General features: G+C 44.8%; 1 protein-coding gene and 1 long non-coding RNA gene across 9 annotated transcripts in view; both read right to left on the reverse strand.

Annotated features, from left to right (window-relative positions):
- The window catches only part of PCYT1B (phosphate cytidylyltransferase 1B, choline), a 60,971-nt gene that overhangs the window by 30,563 nt on the left and 7,644 nt on the right, over positions 1 to 22,764 (reverse strand). For 4 of the 8 annotated variants that reach the window (XM_033010101.2, XM_033010099.2, XM_033010098.2 and 1 more), the window contains exon 3: positions 529 to 628. In XM_033010101.2, coding sequence (XP_032865992.2) covers positions 529 to 628 — 100 coding nt within the window. Of the gene's footprint in view, positions 1 to 528; positions 629 to 11,804; positions 11,902 to 13,034; positions 13,251 to 22,764 lie in introns of those variants that run through there. The other 4 variants (XR_006164929.1, XM_042788588.1, XM_042788589.1 and 1 more) reach the window with 3 other exon arrangements.
- Positions 16,542 to 18,009, reverse strand: LOC116965683. The gene is made up of 2 exons (XR_004409558.2): positions 17,879 to 18,009; positions 16,542 to 17,755 (listed from the first exon to the last, which is right to left on the reverse strand). It is a non-coding gene; the product is annotated as an uncharacterized LOC116965683 (long non-coding RNA).

Below are 22,764 nucleotides of genomic sequence, written 5' to 3' on the forward strand. Positions count from 1 at the left end.
AGAGGGTCTGAAGTATGTACTTGGGAGTTCATGTGAAATCATCGCATTTCCCCAGCCCAATCGCAAATGTCCAGATAAAGAAACTGGGCATGGTTTTTTTGCAAAGGGCAAAGGGTAAATGGCCTTAAAGGCCACTTAAAGTCTGGTGTGATCTGCAAGAACACCAGTGAAAGAAGTTCTCCAGCATACAGAGGCAGTACAGGAAGAGAATCCAGGCGGTAGCCACTACACAACACAATTTTCAGGCTGGCTGGAGGTAGGCTGGCGAGCTTTTCTTCCAACCAACATGCAGCCATCCACAGAAACATCAAACTCTAACTTGAAATGTTTTCTCTTGTTTCTCTAACAGAAAATAATGGTCCTGTAATTGCTGGTTTCTTCCCCATTACTTGACAGCACCAGATACCAGGCTGGCCTTTCTGCTTCCAAGTGGAAGGCACTAGTGAGCACTGGCAGATGTTCGTAAGGGAGAGCCTGTGCTCTGGGAGCACCCATGGTCCTGCTGATGTAGCAGCTCTCTACACATACCTGGTGTTCCCAGGCGGGCTTGTGCAATGGTTAGCTTCTCATGGGGGGCCTGGCACTGACAGCTCGTTTCATCTGCAAATGGAGCAGGTGCCGTCAGAGTCTGGAAGGAGGAAAAAAAACACAAAGAAAGTAAATTTGTTTTCTCCATCAAGTAATTAAAAAAGAACCACTGAACTGTGGCAGGATGCTGCAACCAGACTTAATGCTGGTTTGTTCTCTGGGGATTTTTGCTTTTTGGTCACCCTTGAGCATACACAATTCACACAAGGTAAAATGATGAGGAAAATAAAGCTTTTCAAATGCATCATGCAACCTAACTCTTTGTCTCTGTTGAGAAGCTCAAGCATTTTTGAGGTGGGTGTAGGTACGTAATATTTCTGTTTGCAGAACAAAGTCAGGTTTGATGGCCCAAGATGCTTAATCCTTGGTTTGGTCTCAGTGACTCCAAGGGCCCAAGATGCAAAATGTGTTCTCCTACTTGCAAACAATAGCTGGAAAAACTGATTGGGATTTAGAAAGCTGCAAGTGAGCCACCTCTTCACAAGCACCAGTTGCAGTTGCTTCCACTGACATCAGCACAGATAACTGGGACTATAGGTTGTTTTGTTGGGTTTTTAATCAGAATCTTGTCTAACTAGAGCTAACTGAGCTGCAACTTCTTTCTCTGGTCTAAAACCTACTGTAATATTATTCAAATGCTCTAACTGTGATCAGAGCACTACAAGGGCATTTGCTCTGAAGAGCTTATAACCTAAAGATATAAAAGAGAGAGTGAGGATGTGTGAAGAATGATGTGGCATTATCTGTCAGGAAACTTGATTACAGAAATTGTATTTTCTGCCCATGCCTATGTAGGAAGTTATCAGCGATCAGAACCTCAGATATTTATTATATGCCATATGGTCTGATATGAAAAAACATGCTCCTACTGCTCTTGGCTTGAAATCTTTATGAAATCATAGCTGAGTTATGGTTTGCTTTGTTTCTGTGAGATGAGATGGTTGAAACAAGCAGAAGGAAATCTATCACTTACTTTGCTTCCACCATGATTTAGCTGGGACCTTGTGGCCTTGCAGCTGTGGCTTGGTTGGGTTTTGACTGTGACCACTTGTGTGATGTACAGTTGTCATAGCAATTTCAGCACCCATGGTTGATTGTAATAGAATCTCTCTTCCTCTTTACACTTGTTTTCAGCTTTTAGATGCTGAACTCTTAATCACTAAGCATTTATTTTCTTTAGCATCCCTGAGACACTTTAAGTTACGTCATGCCTAATCGCTGCTGACCTCTGGGCTAACTGGCTTGTTGCATGAAAACCTCTGAAGACAGTGGTAAAACAGCAACAAAGACTTAAAGATTCAGATCCAGCTCCTTCTGCTGATTTAGTATTCATTTTGGTTAACAAAAGCACCAAAATTTTATGTAGATTTCTTTGGTTTTCCTTCCATTTTTCTTTCCTTTTTTTCATGATCTCAAATGTTGCAGGAAATCATCATCATCATTAGTATCTTAGTGACAAAAATCTCAGCATTTCTGCACAGACAAGGTTAAAAATGGAGAAACTATGACCAAGTCCAAATTTCTCTCTGGGTTTTGCAGACAGGAACTGTTCATTGGGCCCCCCACGCTGCACAGTGTAGAACATTACACATAATCATACCATGCCAGCTCCTTCCTTTATTTTCTAAATCCTGTCTTTTTGCTTCTGGCTTTGCGATCACTGTGTGCTAACCTGTCTTTTTATCTCCAAGCAAGGTCAAGTTACACGGAAGCCCATACAGCCTGGCTCCCACTGGGATAAAGAGGAAGGCAGAAATGTTAAAACAGTAATGGCTATGGTCTGAGGCCTGCAACTGGTAATCAGATCCTAGCTTGGCAGTGGCTGTTTCCTTGGAGATTATTTGAAGAAAATAGGCCTGGTTTGCAGGAAGATATCTTTTTTTTTTCCCCCAGGCAAACACAGTGGTGCTTTTCAACCATGTAAACACCTCTGCAACACCAAGATTTTTCTTTTGGTCTCTGCTCAATAGAGAACAACCTCTTTTAGCTTCCCATCAGTCCAGCTTTTGTAAATGCTCACCATTAAAGCTCGCTTTATGGCTGAGGGCTTAGAACCAGACCTGTCAATATTCCCATTATGCTATGACCTCTCAGTCATTAGATATGAAAATACATTAAATACAATAGATTAAAATGAGCAATATTCTATTAAAGCCACATAGACAAATGCATAAATACCATGTGCTGATAGATCCAGGGAAATGCAGCAATAGCTTCCCAGTGAGTATCCAGTACTATTTTGTTTTATCTGGCCTTGAAAAAATGTCACTAATCTTAAAAATCATTTTATGAATAAAATGAGACCATTTTGTTTGTATATAAAAGATAAAATATTTCAATAAATTATTAAAAATAAGAAATAATTTATCAAACTTCTTTCGGTTTGTATATTATTACTTGTATTCTTTCCAGTTTCTTGTCAGTAATAATTAAAATTGGAGAACAAGTAATTTATATAGCAGCTTTTTCATTTTGGTTAATCCATTAGAATACTTTCAAAAGTTTGCTATAATTTTGCCAATAAACTGGTGGTTAGACAAAGACTTTGTGCAAATGTACTTCTGTCTTTCTCTGACAGATTTTTCCCTTCATCTGTGCCTTTATTATTTTCTAGACATTTACATTTTGCAGTTAGTCAAGCAAGACAAATTAGCCTTGTATTTTGGATCAAGGTAAGCTTCTGAGTTCTGTATCAGCCTGTAGCAGGGTGTTCTATAGCCAAAGTGTGAGTTCAGCTATGAATTATCTCATTTTGTTTGTTCAGCACCTGTCTCCTTCCTGTATTATTTAATGTTCTTGTACTGGATGCTTCAGTAAATTCATCCATAGTCACCTATTCCCTGCCTCGCTCTCTTCTCCCCTCAGTCCCATATTCTAGGCTGAAGAGCTTTACCTCATTTATTTGTTCCCTGTGTGGAAGCTGGTCCAGAACTCTGACTATTTTTGTTGCCCTTCTCTGTTAACTGCAAGGTGGTTTATACAGTGTTCAAACTGAAAACTCTTCCAGTTTCTAGAGCTTTAACAGATAGGAATAGAAAATTATTTACATGGTGCTCACACTTTGCGGTTATCTTTGATGACATAATCACCTTACACATGGTGTCAGCAGGGAGACCTTACTTTCATTTAAGCAGTCCAAATGCCACATCATTACTGTATTATTAATATGTGGTGTCTAGAGAAAGCGTATTACATATCATAAATGGAGAAGTCATTATAATATTAGGACTCATGAGTGATACATACTTCAGAAGATGTTAAAAAGCTCTTGCAATGCAAGCCCTACTTCCTGGGAATGAAGACACTGCATTCAATTATAAATGAATTCACTTCCTAAAAATGAACATATGCAAAAACATCATATCCAGTAACCCCTTGCGTATCAGAAGCCATTCATTCTATGACAAGTTTAAATAGTATCTTACTTGCATTCTCACAAATTTGCAGAATAACTGAATGATGCTCAATAAACTTCAGGACATTAAAAGAGGGAAGGTAGGTAACGAGGGGCTTCCTAGCAAATGCCTCATAGCTCCACTTGCACCCAGTAATGTCTTTGTAACCCACAACTACATTTAATGAGACACTAGCCCAAAGCAGGGAGTACAGTGTGGTAGGCAGCCCTAAGCTGGTTCTGTGGCTGGGATACGTTATGAAGAAACCCTACATGACAGCTAGAAACAGCTTATTTTCAGGTGTGTCTTGATGAAACCTTTTTATTATCACTCTTCATAGTCTCTTAGGCTGCTGTAGCCATTTAACTTAACTCCCAGTCAGCAGATAAACATTCATAGCTTATGTTTCCGATGGATTAGAAGGAAAGGGCTTGGTGCTTTCCAGAGAAACAGGATTCATACCACTGAAATAACAGGTCAAAAGGATGAGCACCTCCACACCCTCTCTTTTGTTTACAGCCCGTAATGGGAAATAATTACTGTTTGCTTGTTTTCTATGTTTGGTTGTTGGGTTGGGTTTTTTACACAGCAGCAAGGAAGACAGAAATATTTTTTCAAATGGGCAAATGTAGACCCATCTATGCCATAGTGCACCTGCCATTATAATTCTGCCTGCAGCGTAATTGCATGCCACATGCTAACAGAAGGAGCTAATCTTTTTTTTTCTTTTTCTTCCTTTTTTTTTTTTTAATTTGCACAGCTACACTACCTTCCTCACCACATGACATAGACAAAAATGTTGTCCTCTTTGTAGAGAGGACAGTTGTACTGTCATCTAAGATTTTGCCATCAAAGGTCTAAGAAAATTTCAGATCTTGAACCGGTACAGCTACACTGGCAGAACTTGGCAGAGCAGGCTGGACCTCTACTTCTGAAACAGTTAAGCAGGCATGTGAATTCTATGGGAGGTCTGATGCTGTAATCTCCTTTTATCTCAGAGGCAGTATTTAAAACTGCTTTCACCAGAACAAATAACACAGGTAAGATCTACTCATATGAGGAAAGATTATTTTGGGAGCCTGTTCCTGATGTTGGCAAACAACAATTACAGAGCAGGAAACACTGACATCAGTTTTAAGGAATATTTAAGAGAAAAACACTATCAAAACTCTTGAGTTTCTGAAGCATTAATACCCTTTGCAAGTGGAAAGATCATGTTAAGGACTACCAAGGTCATCTCTTAGAGGTTCAGGGAATGAACGTTGTGAAAAATGAAAATCATATTATCCCATGTATAACCTTTGGTAACTTTGGACCAAACAGGTAAATTTATGAGCAATTAAGTTGTAATTGAGTGTTACTGGTGGGTGTCTCCAGGTAAACTTCCACAAACAGTTCCAATATTAACGCATGTATCAAAAGAAAAACTAGCCTGTTCTCCCACAGTTCTGCTGACTCAGGGAGGTGGACGTAAACTAAAATAGGGCAAGCTAACCTAGTAAGAACAATAACTTTAAAAAAAGAAAAATCTGTGTGCAAGCATTCCAAATTGCCTTATCCTCAGTTCCTGTTTCTGGGCTTTATCTTCAGTCAAATATACTTTACCTGTCATTAGTATTGTCAGTAACAATTAAGTGCAAGATGCAATTACAAATCGAAGATGTAACAGAAGAAAAGCAGCTTCCACTGCCTTCTCAAGAAGCACAGTCATGTACGTATGTGCAGATTCATAGATCGTGAAACTGGAACAACTATTATATAATCTAGTCTAATATTTGCAAAAGGCCAAAGAATTTAGTGACAGGATTCCAGCGTGACAGCCATGGATTTTGACTGAACGGGAACATGTTATTTAGAAAATGCATCCTAGAGGTAGGATGGGCCCCAAGGCAAGCGGAGCTCAAGTGGAAGAACTGCCGATAAAGCACCTCAATCTCCATGAACACCAGCTGGAAAAGAAATGTGACCCTTGGCAGCTTACCCACTGGAGTCCCCTCGCCTGGCACAGCTGGAAACCACCCAGGTAGGACCCACTGAAAGCACAAACTGCAGCTAAGGCAGTGTGCAGCCTGTGAGCCTTGATGTCCTCCTATCCTATCCTGATGGCTAGAGACTTAGCCAAGCTGTTGGATGTCCCGGCGCTGAGGAGGGATATGCAATATTTCAGGATAAAGAAGTAGGCAGCTCCTTCAACAGGGCACCGGTTACCAGGCGGCGGCCTGCAGACACCATCGCAACACGAGGACGTTGCAACGGGACTGCAGAGCCAAACTGGCCGTAGTGCATATGCAGTTCAAAGCTGAATGGCAGGTGCTTGCAGTGGTGATGAGGGTTGGCCATGGTCAACAGACCAAAAATGCGTAACTGCTGCTGTAATGCCACTCTGTGTTTTATTGATCAATCCAGAAACTGGAGATAACATTAGTTCGTACGTTTTGGATTTCCAACACCCATTTCTTTTTACTTGTACATTACTATACACACCTGATGTATGGCTAAAAGGACCTAACTTCAGACTTAACGTAGGCAAGGGTTAATCTACTGAAATCAACTGAATTACACCTAAGCTACTGGGTGAGTTTGGCCCAGAATTCAATCTCTACTTCTGCTTCTGCATAAAGATACTTAACATCTATCGATTATTTCATGTCAGATGTAAGACAGCATTTTGTATAAACCGTTATTCAAAATAGAGCTGTGTTGAAGGAAAAAAAGAAAACATTTTTTCCTCCTGCACAGGAGGCACGTACTCTCTGTAGTTCCCCAGCTGGCAGGCAGAAGCATCCTGGGAAGAACTATCTTCCCACAGGGAGAGCACTGGGCCTCTCTACCAGATCCCTGATTCATCCAGTGCCTTTCACAAAAGCTCTTTACCTTATGACATCTGTCTGTGTGTAGGAAAGGAAAGAAGATTACATGGAAACAAAGGTATAAGCACATATTGGGACAGACAGTTCTGGCTGCATTAAGTGTCTGTGCATGATCCTGGATGTGTGGTTCTACTCTACACGTACTTCTTGCCCATGTAGTTAGCATTGGCTCCTAATTCTGTATTTCTTCTGCTTCATATCCACATGTGCGTTTGGTTTCTTTCAACATTTGATACTTACATTACGTTATAATGTTAAGTTTTTGAGGAGGGAGCAGAGATAATCTATTTAAATGGTTTTCTACTAGTTTTTAAAGATATAATACAAACTTTCATAGTAACAACAACAGCACAGTTTAAGAAACGTAATATTCTTCTAATAAAAAGCTGCTTCTAAAATAGCATTGCATGTATGCATTTGCAAGCAAGGAATGCAATACATAGAATGCAATGTTTTCTCCCTGTGTTTATGTGTCATTTGTGAATCCTGCAAAAATATCAGTGGTTCTGTATATCTGACAAATTCATATTGCAACAAGCTTTTGCAGAGTCTATGGCATTTCAGAATGTATGCCAATTGCATGTCTTTTGATGCAGCAAAGGGAAATCACAGCAGATTCTTGGTGTCTATGGGAAATTATTTATTTTTAAGTGCGGCAAAGATTGCTCCAGGTCCCCAAGCACAAACTACATTTGGCATGTTTGTATGGGTTTGTGCTTTTATGTAGTAGCCAACATTTATGTAAATGAAAACTAATACAGAGCAAAACCCAGACTTGTAAAGGACCCAAAAGATATTTGGCCAAATAAAGTAATTTGGGTTTCCTTAAATGTACAGCTATTTACATATTTATGTTTACTTCCACATTGAAGTAAACAGATGGCATACCCTCTAAGTCACAAAATCACATGAGAGACAGATGAATGGGACACTTCTTAACCACAGTAAAAACCCCTAAATACATCATTAGCTTCTCTGATTAAAACTATACCTTTCCGTGATACAGGAAAGATAAATATGAAGATCTATGAAAGCTCATGGAAATAAAGTATCTGAAATAATTCTAGAGATTTGCATCAGAACCTCTCAAAACACTGTTTGCAAATACTAAGGGAGTAAAGCATCCAGGGATGAAAAAGTATGAATCCAAGGCATGCATACTTTCCTTGCAAATATTTCAAATTTTGTGCTTAACATTTCATTGCTTAACAGCAGCAACAAGGAAATTGTCTAGTGCCCCCCAGTTGTCTAGTGACCCCTTAAACCATTATATAGCTCCAGTAAGTTAAAGTACCTTTACCCTTCAATAAAATGAAAAATAAAAAGTGTTTTCCAAATGTACTTGAGTAATTTGAAAAAAAAATAATTAATGTACTCTCATTTCTTCTAAAAAAAATCAATAAAATAAACAAAATGGATAAAGCAGCTGATACCTAAAATGTCGTGAGAACTGTGATCTTCAATTGTACTTGAGTATCATTCTCCAAAGTACTGTAGATTCAGCGGCCACAAGATATTTCATACCTAATTCCTATTGAACTATATAAAAGTCTGTATGTGAAGACATGGCAGTAGAAGAAACTCCAGGCTTCAGAGCAGGCACTAGGATTTCCAGGGTGAACCTCAATGGCCCTGATGCTTACAGTGCCTTGGCAGGACATGTTTTAGCTGCCAAAAGGATAGGTCCTAAATCTCCAGCTAGTCCTTGTGATGGCGATGCTAAGCAGAAAAAACTAGTTGGTTACTTCCACACAGGGCCCTGACGCCTCTTCCCGCACAGGCAAATGGGACCTGGCCACAGCTCGAGCTGCCTGAGAACAGGCATCCGCCAGCAGCACGGATGTCATGTAACCACGACCTTGGGAACAGCCCGGCATTCCCGGGATCGCATTGCCAAGGACACAGCAGACACAGCAAAAAGCACCCATCTGCTTCTTTACGTCATCTTGAAGATAGATTCACTTTAAATTCATTAAAATTGCTCCTCAATTCTTGCTTGGCCCTCTACACACCAACGTCCCCACAGGCACAGGCCAAACCAACGACCTACCTGTCTACTCCCTCTCCTCCCCTGTAGTTCACCTTGGCTAATTCAGGTGGTTTTCTGCTTGTCTGTTTTTTTAAGGTTCCTTAAGTTGTGCCTGACTTTCCCTGTGTGTTGCAGAAGAGCCTGTATTCCTGATTCAGGCTCAATCTCATGTTAGACTCAAAGCACGAGGAGGTGGATATTGCAATGGAAACATACATTTCATTGCCCTCCACTCCTTTAGCTGCTCTAACCCTAAGGACTTCAGCCTGTTTTGAAAATAAGATACTGGTACACAGGTCCCTGTAATAATTTCCCAGATGTTCCCACTGAGGCCTGTGTTCGATGACAGAGATGTGAAATACGAGGAAAAGAAGCTCTCAGCATGTTCAAGGGAAAGATGAGACCAAGCAGTAGGTTTTGAAGTTTGTTTTCAAGTAAGTTTCGATGTGTATTTGGTTATGCTTTATTTGCAGCACTGTCTTCAAAAATTGCCATTGTTTCCTTGTATGAAAGACACTGTCTGGAATTGTCTTCCTGAACAAAGTGTATTGAAATGCCTGTTTGTTTCTTTCAGGGTGAGGACTGGTAATTCCCAAGGTGTACACAGGTCCTTCAAGGAGCTGCCCACACGTGGGACCAGAGTCAAACTCTTGATCCCAAGGGACATAAATGACTAATATTAAAAAAACAAACCAAAAAAAAAAGGCAAATCATTTCACAAGGCTTTGTACTTACTCTCTGGTATTTCCTCCTATGGTATCTCTGCCATTCAGTTAAACTAAGACCTTGCATCACTTACAGGCCCTTTTAGTACAGACACACGCAGGCAAACCCTAACGCTGGGATTCCCAGGCCGAGATCCCCAGCCCAGCAGTGCTCTGCAGCCTGCTGGAAGTTATCCAGGGGCAAGTGCTGTACCTTGAATGTGTGGCATGATATGACCGACAGTGATGTTTATCCCACTTGAAACAATGAAGGCCTCCATGACAAAACCATGGGTATTTTAGGGTTTAGGTAGGAGAAGCAATGCTCACTTAAAAAAATGGATGGGACAACGGTAGACGAGAAAGTGGCCTAACCCAGCAGTTAGGTCCAGAGAAGAAATGGATAAATGCAAAACTATACAAATCAGGATTGGAGAAATGCTATTTGAGGGGTTTTTTTCTTGACAATAAAACTGCTAAAATCACCGCTACGGATAAAGCCTGTGACTCTAATTGGTTTGTTTTCCCTTTGTGCATTAAGACTAAGGTGTGTGTCTCACTCAGAGAGATTTTCCTGGCATTTAGATATGTAGAAGGTGAGAATATAAAGCAGGCAAAGATTAAGTGAGAGACGAACCTGGGGAACTGACTGAAGCACAAATGCTCATTAATTCTCTAGTCAGTTAAGAAAACCCAGAGTGTCTTGGGAAAAAATTAATGGCAATTTATATCACAACAGTACTACGCACTGGAAAACATCAGGTTTTAATACACATTGAAACTTACCTGAGAATTGCTTTCAGTGTCCCCTGTTTTTCTGCTCTTTGAAGGATACAGGGCTTTTCTTTAGTCCTACTGTGACACTTCCTGCCAAGCTAGGAGATTCCATAGCCTAAAATCAGATGATCTAGTGGCAGATATCCATTAAAAAATATTCATAGTTTTAAATAGTTAAATAAATAATTCCTGTTTTAATGAAAAGGACAACTGTTTCAGAAAAGAACTAATCCTCCTTCCATCTTCTAAAATTTGAGCCGATTCTGAAGCTCTCTTTTTTTCTTAATAGAAATTGCTTCCTAAAAATGAGCCTCTATAAAGAACTTGAAAGCCTGGATAATTAATTTGAGAGATGCGTAATAATAACCACTGAACAGCATTAAGAAGTCATCTGTAAGTATCACTGACTTTACTTCCCACCAGTTACATTATTCTGAGGTACCAAAGCCACCCTGAGGTCCAGGATAAAAAACCCAATACTAAAACGCTGAGACACCCTCTTTCATTTATATTAATGAAGTAAGTAACTTGGTTACGGGCCCACCACTGTACATGCTGCCTTCAAAGGAGTGGGATCAGAGAAAGTACTGAAGATCTTAAAAAAGACCTGATAGGAATTTGATATCCATGTTATTAGAGCATCTGTCAAGCGGCCATTCACTTTAACTCTTCAGGACACATGCTCCGAACTCTTCTCACTTAAGTTATAACTTGACTATGCTTGCATCACTCTCTATGCTCTAACAAGTTTGGTGTATTGCATTATACTTCACCGGGCAGGTTATTTTTTTTGCCTGAAGACAATACAGATCTGCTGGCTGACAAAATATCACTTTATAAGCACACACTTTCCATAAATCTTTATTCAAAATGTCTCCATTGTCCATTATTGGTACTCAGGAAGATCTAAAACATCATAATGAATTCCTGTTTTATTTGTGTACTCTAGCTGTCACCTTAATTTCCATAGAAATTATACTGGAATGCATGATGCTGTAAATACTGGCATCATATTGTCACTTCCTTCTTTAAAATCTTTTAAAATGTCAGACTACATGGAGTAATGTATTCAAACAGGTTGTTGTAGCTGAGTGTTTGACAGAGAAATCTTAGACAGCCTGTAAGAACACACTGCAGTTAACAACGTGAGCTAACTTTCCCTACTAAAACAGCTCCAAAAGCCTTCCATGAACAAATTAACAGTCTTCTTTAAAGTTGATTCTAATTATAACACTAGGAAGTAGAAAACATTAATTTAGGTCAGCTCCAAAGACTGTTTCTATTTCTTGTCATATCAGAACAGTGTCTCAAGTATTGTGTTGAATTTAATTACTGAAGTTTGATGTTTAAATATGTTTTAATTAGGACTGTGACTGAATTCTGGCGTTAAATAATCTAGTTTCCAGCACTAAACTGTTGCATCCATCACGCACTTTCATACCTTGACACTGCCTCTGCATTGCTGTGTGTGCATCGTTATTATTTCTCTACCACCTTGCCAGTGGCGCGTACCATGCTGGGGAAAGCAGTGACCATTCCTGATGGGAGTAATAAAAGTTTTAAAAAAGAAGTAAGGAAACATTCCAAATATTTTAAATTAGCACGTGAAAAAAAGGGCAGTTCTCAGATTCTTAACTCCTAAGGTACAACTGCCTTGTAGGGTTGGGTTGCCTGCACGATCTGAAGGAGCCTTCCCTCACCTTTAACTGAAAACCATCAAAGGTGCTTATTTTAACTACCACTCTCCCTGCTCTCCTTCCTCCCCAGGACGCAGCTCTCCCCAGACTCTCTCTCCGCCTGACACATCCCGAATCGAACAGGCAACTCCTCACCGAGCTCCCAAGACGAAGAAAGAGGGATTTACCGTTCCCGGGTGCGCTGCCGCTGGCCGGGCTCGGCCGGGCCGGTGCCCGCAGAGGAGGCCCTCGGCTGCCGGCCCGTGGGGCAGGACGCGCCCGTGGGGCAGGACGCGCCCGTGGGGCCGGCGCCACCGCTCAGGTCCCCCGCGGCGGCGTGGGGAGAGGCCGGCACCTGCCACCGCTCCCCGCCGCCGCCTCCTCCGAATTCAGTATCAAAGACGCGCAACTGTTTGGTTTGGGGGTTTTTGCTTTTTGTTTTTTTGTTTGTTTGGTTTTTTTTTTTTTTTAATTGTAACCGGGCTTTACCGAGTCACATGCCTCCCGTTACCTGAGCCGAAATCGCGGCTTTGTGCTCCGGCTACTTCACGCGAGCCTTCCACCGGCGCGGCAGCCCTCGCCACACCATTTCCCACAGGCACCCTCATCCGCCGGGGGCTGGGGACGTGTGTGTGTGTGTGTGTGTGTGTGTGTGTGTGGTATATGCGTTATTTCTATTTTTGCTTTTAAAGAAGGGCCCAGAAATCCTGCCTGGCTGTCACCGTACTCCCCGAACTCCCCACGCGACAAAGCGCAGCCCGGGCGGGACCCCCGCGGCAGCCCACTCCCACAGCAGCCCTTGCTTGGCCTTTCCCCGCGGGGGCGCGGCGCTACACAAAGGGATCTACCGTCAGACGGCGCTGCCTTCTCCCTCCCTCCCTCCCTCCCTCCCTCCCTCGGAGCCCCCTCCCGCCCCGGCCCCCCGCCCCGCAGCGCCCGGGGCGGGAGGGCCCAGGCGAGGGCCGGGCCGCCGCCCGGGGCCGGGCCCGACTCACCAGGCGAGGCTGGGGGCAGGTGTGCTCCAGCTCCTCCATGGCCTCCGAGCGCCGCGCCTCTGAGGGGGACTGCGGGATACCTGCTTCTGACTCAGCATCGGGCGCGAGCACTGGCATGGCCGGCGGCAGCCTCGCCCGCCGCCGCCGCCGCCGCCGCCCGGGCCCGCCCGGCGCGGGGCTCCGCCGTCACGCGCGCGCCCGCCCCGCGGGGGGTCTCCCCGGGAGCCGCCCGGGGGCACGGCCGCCGCGCGTCACCATGGCAACCGGGCGGCGCGCCCCCCCCTCCCCTCCTTCCCTCCCTCTGCGCTCATTTGCATGCGGCCTCCTGGTTGGCTGCTGCCCCGCCGCGCCACTGCCGCCCCCTCCCCTCTCCCCCCGCCGGCTCCCCGGCGGTCCCGGGCCCCGCCGCGGCCCCACGCGGGGCTCCCACTCGGAGACCTTCCCGTGTGTGTGTGTGTGTGTGTGTGTGTGTGTCCGTCCCGCGTACTCCCCACGCCGCCGGGGACGAGGTGAGGACCCCCCCCCCCTCCTCGCCCCGAGCGCGGGCAGGCGCGGCTCGGCGTCACGCACCGCGGCGTGCCGGAGCGGCGCGGGCATTTGGGTGGCGGAGCCGCGCCAAGGGCCGCGCTGGCGTGTCCGCCCCTACGGCCGTGCGCAGCCGCAGCTCAGCGCCCGCCGGCCCCGGGAACTCCCCCCGGTGGGGGGCAGGTTTGGCCCGTTCGAAACTGACCTCGGGGAGCGAGGAGTGGGGCGGCGGCGGTGCTGAACGGACAGCTCCTGCCCCGCCGCGCCCACCGGTAACGTCCGCCCCGCCCCGCCCCGCGGCGGGACCCCGCGGCCGTGGGGCCGCCCGCGCCGCACCCTGCGTGTCACCGGCGCGCGCCCACCCCCACCCCCAGGGGGGAAGGAGGCCCCCGCCCCCTCCCCCCCTCCACGTTCCCGCGGGGAAGGAGGGGCTGAGGAGCGCCTCGTGGGAGCAGGGCTGGAACGGCCCCGGCGCTGCCGCCGCGCGGCGCACGGCGTTCGGTTAAGTGACGTCAGGAGAACTGAGGGGCCGGGCCGGGCTGCGTTGCTTTCGGAAATGGGTGTTCGCTTCCACTTGGGTCGAGTTAGTTTCTGGGCAGTGCTTTTGCAAATCTGCGGTGCTAAAGAAATAAAGTTGCTCTCAACGGTTTAGGTAAAAATGCCGCTCTTCCGCCAGGAGACGGGTAAAGGGACGCGGTCGCAACGGTAGCGGCCCCGTCTATTCCGTCACGGCCAACTCGGCGACAGCGGAGCGTTCCCAGGCCCTTGGCGGGGAACCGGGCAGGTGCCAGCCCAGGAGTCAGGGCCACGCGCAGCCGTGGCTCCCACGCTGCTGAGCTGAGACACCCGGCCTCCTCGCTCTCAAGGAGCACGGGAACACGATCAAGGCAATATAAAGCCAACGCCTTTTAGAACGGAGAGACTCCACTGGCTGTTGTTAACCCTGATGGATTCGTTAAAGTGGATTCCAGCAGGACCCAGCTGCGGTGGGCACTGTGAGCGCTGGTTTTAAAAAACAGACTTGATCAAGGGACACAAACGTTTAAAGGCCATCCAGGGCTGTGAGGAGTTACAAGAGGACTGTGCCTCAGGGTCACTCCCTAGGAGTTGAGACCTTAATTTCAAATACCTTATCTTTTGCACATCTTCAAAGGAGGCCAAGTGCAATGCAAACAAAATATATGAGCTATGTGAAAGGGAAAGGGGTAGGTAAGTGAAGAAGAGGAGATGAGAAAGAAAGTAGAAAGAAAAGAGAGTGTGAAAAGAAAGAATGAGACAGCAGTCAAGAAAAAAGGAAAATACATGCCAAAAGAGGTGACTGAGCAAGGAGAACAGGTAGCCAAACTAACTGAATCTCACAGCTGAGTATTTTTCTCATGACTAAGTTCCTTTATCAGTTACTCTGTGAGGACTCCTCACATGTTATGGAATGCATGCTTGAGGGAAATGATTAAACCACGACCAGTGCAGCACTCTGCCCAAAATCTGTAGCTCATTTTCTTAGGAAAAATGTTTGCAGGAGTGTTATGCTGTTGGAAGAGTATTTGGACAGCATGGCTGGGCAGTGTTAGGACTGGAGCAGCCAGAGGTAGTGGGTAGCCCTTTTACAAGCACAACCACGTATGCCAGCACCTGAGAGACGGGTGCTGCTGTGCTGAAGGAGTAGCACCAGGTACGGACATACCCGGGGTCAGTGTCCAGCCCTCCCTGGCCAGGCAGGTGTGTCGGAAGAGAGATGAAAGGGAGATGGACCTTCTGGCAGCTGGATGATTGCCAACAAACTGGAAATGTAAATTCCCTTGCCTTTTATTTATTTTGAGCATGAAGGGGTGAATTTCATCTTTGCTTTCATGCTGCTGAGAGTTTGCTGTTGACTCGCTGCATTTTGATTCGAGGTAAGTTTTTCCATATACATGTAGCATTAAAGAATGATATCTCTCTTACAGTAGTGTTGTCACCTATCTAAGTCGTGGCAGAATTTCAAAGTTGAAGTGGAATGCTTTTCTTGCTGCTTATTTAACTTTCATCTCTGGGAAATACTTTCTTTTGTTTCTCCCTTCTGTTTGAACAGCGTGATTGGGAAATGTTGTGTACCTCATTAATAGTGAGTTGAAATAACGGCAGAGGGAAGGTTGTGGAGTCTGACATGTCTATCCAAATGGAATTTGTCACAGGCCATCTTGGCTGTGATGGTCTTAGTCAACATATTGGATATCTTCAATAAGATATTCTAAATTGAGTCGTCTTCTAGCTGTGGGGGCAAAATGGGCTTTCAGAAGGCTGGAGTGTGTCTTCTTTACTCTCTAAAATAAACAAATAAAAATTAGGTTTGACTGGAGAAGCTTAGCAGATGGTCATCTGTAAATCCTAACAAGTCAGCCAGCTTTTAAAAGTACAGTGGAGCAAGAGTGATGGGTGGGAAGGTTCGTGTATCTAATTTCTTTTATGTAACCAAATATCCTGCACCAGGCTGAGTATGGTCTCCTGGGCGTCCTCCTGCCATTCCTTCAGAAGTAACAGGGATGCGTAGCCACTGCCTTTAATGACTGAGCTCTTGGCAGCAGCTGCTTGGGCTTGAATAGACATCTGATGCATAAAATCCTGTCCCAGGGTGCATAAATTAACATTACATGCAAACAAGCCAGGAAACTATGATACCAATCCTTTTAACACTAATTCCAAGGTCTGAATTGAATAGACAGCAATGAGGGAAAAACCTTGGCTGTTAAGAGGGTTCCATCTTATATGTGGTGGGGATTTGTCTATATGGAATTTCAGTTTCCAAACTGGAACAATTCGCAAAGTATGAAAAACGTAAAAAAAAAATAAATATGTTCAGGTGTTACATTTAAATCCTTTCATTTCTCATACTCAGAGTATTATCCCTCTCTGAGCTTTATGGGCAGCTGAACATTATAGATACAAATATTGTGTGGAGATTCTTCTATATCTTCAAGCCCTAGTTTTTAAATATCTCTCCGCTTTTTTTTTTTTTTTTCTATTTATTCTTTCATATTTTAAAAATCTGTTAGTGGAGTGTTGATCAGTGCCCACAGCTATAACTACACAAACTTCAATTCATTGTAGACACCAGCACCTATAAAACTTCTGTCATGCTTTTACCATATTATGCACGTTAAACTGATTCTAGCAGACCAGCACTGGTAGGCCAACATAGCTGAAATCTGAATATGTATTAATCTGTCCACTTCCCTCAGAGGAGTTCTTTTCTCTATACTTGATAGATTAAGATAAGCAAGAAGCTTACTTCATCAAACCTACTACATGCAAGTTCATAGCTATGCTGTTTAGTATACACTACTCGCATCCTTATCTTAAGGCAGAATTCCTAGAAGGAGCAACCTGTACTTGGAAATTGTGAATGAACCTATTAAAGACCTCAAACTGCTTGAGCAGGGAAATTATATACATTTCCCAACTACTTAACAAGGAGTGCTTTCTGCTGTTTCCAACAGTAAAGCAGTGATACAGCCTGCTATCTGCAGCAGATTATAATGATTTACATCCAAGCCACTTGCTAACAAGGTGTTTTGGCTTAGTTGCTCACAGTTGTCCAGAGAAGTCTGCACTACTCCAGAGAGGTCTGTAAATGCTCAACATACTCTCCAGGCTAAGGACTGCAACATTTGCTTTATTAAAGCAAAGATACTCCATTGTTCTGATGCCCTTTGTCAAAGCAGTTGCTGGAATACATTGCAGCCCTTGGAGAATATCATAAGTGTCTGAAGTGCCTCAGTGGCTCTCAAGCACCAGTTAGCACAGTAGAAGTTGCAGTTAAAATGGTCTTCTCATGAGAGAGGCTGCAGGAGTCCTCTGACTTATAACAAAAACATAATGAAGATAAATAGATCCTCATGTAATTTTTGTTAAATTCTCTTAAAAAGTCAGCAGGAAACTGGAAAATCACAGACTGGTATGGTTAAGTAGTGTTTGACTTCAAAGCCAAACTTCTACAGAAAACATCATCGAATAAATTATTGAATATTTAAAAGATGAGTTGAATCTTGCTGCAATGTATATATTTTGGAGCCTGAAGGTTTTAATGACTGCCAACTGCAAGACTTTATGAGCTGGAGGAATGGTTTATGTCCGGAGCAGATTATTTAAAATAGTATGTTTCTATGTATGTATGTAGGTACGCATCTATCCATCTATCTATCTACCTATCTATCTATCTATCTATCTATCTATCTATCTATCTATCTATCTATCTATCTATCTATCTATCTATCTATCTATCTATCTCTCTCTCTATCTATCTCTCTATCTCTCTATCTATCTATCATCTATCTATCTACCTATCTATGTCATACTAATTCTAGACATGCTAGAATTAGTAGTCAAAAAAATGGCAGAAAAAGATACCTTATTGCTGAGATGATCAATTAGTTTAATTTAAAACGTCATGTTAATTCCAGTACAGTTTAAATATAAATCATCTGAAATCCATAAATTCTTGAAAACAGTGGCTTTTGATGATGCCATTCATCTGTGCTTTATAGCACTGTTTTAAATAAGTGGGGCTACCCACTTTGGGGTAGGTTCTTTGTGTTTGTCTTGGGTTTGAATGAGTGGTGGGGTTTTTTGGTAGCAGAGGAGGGGGCTATAGGGGCAGCTATAGCTTGCCTTTACCCCCCTTGAAGCTCCCCCAGCTCCAAGTCAACTCCACCTCTGCTCGAAAACTGAGCCAATCGGCTGCGCCTCTGCGATAACGTATTTAAGAAGGGACGTGGTGACGGGCAGTGGGACTTGTGAGGAGGAGTTGCTGCAGCTGCATGAACACCAAGGTCAGTGGAGGAACGGAGGAAGAAAGGAGGTGAGGGGAGGTGTGCCGGAGCAGAGACCCCCCTGTATCCTGTGGTGAGACGGCAGGGTGGCCCCCCCCGCCACCCATGAAGATCTACAGTGGAGCAGACACTGATTTATAGCCTGTGTTTTTCTCCTGGATGATCAAGGTGCTGTGCCCGAAGAAGGCTGGGGTCTTGTGGGAAAAGGTAGCCTTGCTGCTGTAATTCAGTGCTGGGAGGATTGCAGCATGCGGGGGTGTCCCACGCTGGAGCAGCTCGGGAAGGGCTGCAGCCGTGGGAGGGACTCCAGCTGGAGAAAGTTGGTGACCCACGCTGGAGCAGTGTAAGGAAACACTGTGGCCCGTGGGAGGGACTCATGTCGGAGAAAGTTTGTGGGGGACTGTCTCCTGTGAGAGGGGGACCACGATGGACCGGGGAAACAAGTTCCAGAAGCTCCCCCCACCGAAGATGGAAGAAGCAGCAGCACTGACTGCACCCCCCCATTCCCTGCCCCTGCGCCACTGGGGGAGGAGGTAGAGATATCGGGAGCAGAGCTGGGCCCGGGAAGAAGGGAGGGGTTGGGGGAAGATGTTCTCAAGATGTGGCAATGCTTCTCACTGTCCTACTCTGTTATGTGTTGTTAGTGTTTGTAATAAATGTATGTTCTTTTTTTTTCTTCCCCTGACAAGTCTGCCTTTTGCTTGTGACCATAAAGGGTGATTTTTCCCCATCCCAGTCCTATCTCAAACCCCAAGCCTGGATCTCTGTCCCTTCTCATTGCCAGAAGAGAAGGGAGAGAGAGTGGCTGTGTGTTGGTTGGCTGCAGACCAGGCTCAAACCGCAACAGTGTTCTTGCTCTTTCATGAACTACTTTTAGAAGCACTTCTGAAGCATATGGTGAGAAATTATGTTTGGTTTTTGACCAAGAGGGTATCTGTCTTCATTTTATTTTTCCAGTCAGAGAGATGGTAAGAAATGTTAGATTTCTCTCTCCTGTAATTAGATTGTTCTGTTGTCCTTGTTAATTTTAACAATCAAGCTTTTGATTATTGAGTTGTCAGGTGAGGATGAGGGGTTTCCAGTAGTGGGACTCCCCTGCTGGATGCACAGAGGTTGGGAAGCACTTTGGTTAGCTAGTTGGTCATTCCCTTCCCAGAACCCCTACAATCTAGTCAACCCACTCTTACCACTGCTGGTTCTTATTAGAAAGTTTTTCTTAATGTCTATCCTGAACCTCCATTGCTGCAATCTATTGCCCCTGCTTGCTTCTTCTACTGGACATAGAGATGAGATGTACTCTCTTTTGCTTTTTGTATGACTCGTATGGTTAAGATTTTGAAACAATAGTTTGAGGATTTGGAGTAGAGAGGTGACATTCGGCAGGTAGGTTGGTATTGTTGTCACATCTCTTGACTTTCTTAGACTAAACTGCCCCAGTTGTTGCAATAGTTTCTCACAGGTCATATTTTACAGATGTTCTTGTTATCTTCCCTGCTCTATTTTGGGTTCTCTATAGGTTTCTTGTAGAGCGGTGCAAGCACAGTACTACAGCTGCAACTTTACTGCTATCAAGAAATATAATGCTGAATATTACAGATCTCTCTATATATCTCAGTATAAACTTTGCCTAAATGATTCATATCCTCTGTCCTGCTTCTTATTGTTACAGATAAAATATAATTTAAGAAAAATCTCTTTCCTATTTACATTTAAACTATGTTGTTATCCCTCCTTTCTCTTTTTGCCCTCTTCTGGCTTTCTAGATATGCACTTCAATCCCCTTAAATCCACACAAAGCTAAAACTGCCTTTCTTACACATATTCGTATTGCACTCACTTCTACCCATTTTCAATCTATCTGATGCCTTCCTTTTCCCCCAGCTTGATTTCAGACTTCTTGGACTGATCATCAGTATTCTGTCACACTGTCTTTTCCAGTATTACAGTCTCCAACACCTTTTTTCCCCTTCACTATTTTTGTCAACCTTTATTTTCCTATTTGTCAATTTTCCATGCAAATGCTTTCACAGGTCTTCTCCCATATTAATTCAAATGCAAATCTGCCAAGTAAAACATGAAAAAGTCATACTGTAAACTGCATTCAAGTGATTGTTGGGAGTACATGTTTAATATTTTGCGTACCGAAAACTTAATAATTGGAAGTTTTCATAATCTGGGTAGAGATACATACTTCATATAAAACTAAACATGTATTTACGCACTGCAAAATTATTATTTGCCATCTGGTTTAGCTTTTGCTAGTTTTTAAGAGTGTCTGACCCTAAGATCTTATTTCAGTTGCTTATAACTTTGCCACCTTTTAAACTTTTGATCTGACATGTTATCTACCGGCTGGGCATCTTCTACCCACTGAGCAGTTATGGATAACTTCTACCAGCATAATGCAGATTTTTATGGAAAAGAGATTGAGAATACCTTGCAGATGTTTTTGGGGGCTTTTTCTTTGAAATACTTAAGAGTTTTCATGACTGGGAGGAGAGATTTGATATTTGTTTGAAGGTTCAGCACTCATGATGGTGGTGTGCTGTTTTCTATTTTCAAGAAAATTGGGCAAATTTGGTCTTGGGTATGTCACTTCCTATGTGTCAGGACCCTGAGGTCCATACATGTAAAAATGAGAGAACTAGTGACCCTTAGTAACAGCTAAACTTCTGTAGTTTTCCTGCCCTAGCACAGTGAAATGTTAACGATACCAGAAGGCCAAATATAAATATAGAAAGTGATGGAGTATGTAAGATTTCATTGTAACATATGAAGGGCTCTGGCCATACGATTAGGTTGACATGTAATCTGTGTCAGTGCTCTGAATGCATTAATAGGTTTTAAAGCCCTGACCACCCTTAGCTGGGGTGTCCCCATATCCTGCTGCCCAAGGGCCGAAGAGCCCCATTTCAATTCAGCCCCGGGCCTTCAGTCCGTGCCTGAACTATGTTGTAGGAGTGGGTGGCTCCGGCTGTGTTCCGGCTGAGCTTGGCCATGGACCCTCTTGATCTTGACCTCAACTCATGGACTGACTTCCTTCTCTGGCCTAGGACCTGACTCATCTCCATGGACTTGCCTGGTGATTGCTGGGCTGTGTCTGACTCACGTTACCGTCACTGGACCTGACTGTGTCTTGTGTTTCTGGCTTGCTTGTGGTGAAGAGGCAAGTCTGAAATCCGGTTTGATGACCTGGATTCTCGGCTAGGGCTGCTCAGAATACCTTGCCTCGGGCTGTGGGATGGGGCCCTGGGTGGCAGGGTCCCTACCCCACCCACCATATCATGTTGTCGTCTCCCCGTGACCCTTGATGCACCCTGACAGCTAGCTCAGACCTTCCTAAGCCCTCAGTTGAACACAGTGGGGTCTGGCCCATGGCTGTGTGGAGTCTTAATTCCTCCCAAGTCATCAGCCTGACCCTGGGCTTTGGTGTCCCTACCATCCTGGCCCCCTTCCCAGCCCCAGCTCCCAAGTGAACCCTCCTCCCAGAGCCCACCTGGCAGCCTCTGGGGGGTGGCCTCTAGCATTTCGGCAAGTCCCCTCTGCCATGACCCTGTCCCAGGCTAGCCCACTGACAACCCACACTCACTAAATCCCTCCACAGAAAACGCCTTCTGAACACAGATCTCTAAAGCGTGAGGACACACCATGTCTGGGGGAGATGTGTGTGTGCTGCCAGGGCCCTGAGGGCACTGACAGCTCTGACCAGACCCACCTGGGTCCCCTGCCCTCTGCTTGGGGGTTCTGAGATCTGGCTGGCACCATGTCCTTGCTGGAGCTGGGCTGTAGGAGTGCTGCTGGTCTCCAGCTCAGCCACAGCCAGGCCCCTGGCTTCCTGGCCTGATGGTGGACCTGCCTCATCTCTACAGACTAGTCTGGTGATGCCCAGGCTATGTCTGATGCTGGTTACTGTCATCGGGCCTGATCCTGGTCCCCACACATGGGATGACTTGGTGGCTTGACTTTTGACTTGCCTTATCACCATGATCACCTGGTGATCACTGGGCTGCGCCTGACCCAGGTTACCATCACTGGACCCGACCCCGAGTCTCATTTCTGGTTTCATCTCAGACCTGCTTCATCACGGCGGACTTGTCTGGTCTGGGTTCTGGGCTGCCCCTGACTCCCATCCCTGGGCTGCCCTGCCTCACGGACCTTAGAGGCTGGGGGACAGGGCCCCGACTGTCCTGCCAGCCTTGCCATGCTGGGCTTCCTGCCCACAGAGAGCGGTTGGCCCTTGCTGCTTCCCCACGCTCTGAGCACGGCCTTCACCAGCACCCATCCAGCAACAGAGAGGTGTCAGGATTGCAACAAGACTTTGCAGCATCTCATGATGCTGTCCTCCTTTCTGCTGAAGAGATGTGAAAGGGTGAATGCTGAGAGTATTCACCCATAGA

Source organism: Tyto alba, unplaced genomic scaffold (assembly GCF_018691265.1).
Source record: "Tyto alba isolate M040663 unplaced genomic scaffold, T.alba_DEE_v4.0 Super-Scaffold_14, whole genome shotgun sequence".
NCBI classification, from domain to species: Eukaryota; Metazoa; Chordata; class Aves; order Strigiformes; family Tytonidae; genus Tyto; species Tyto alba.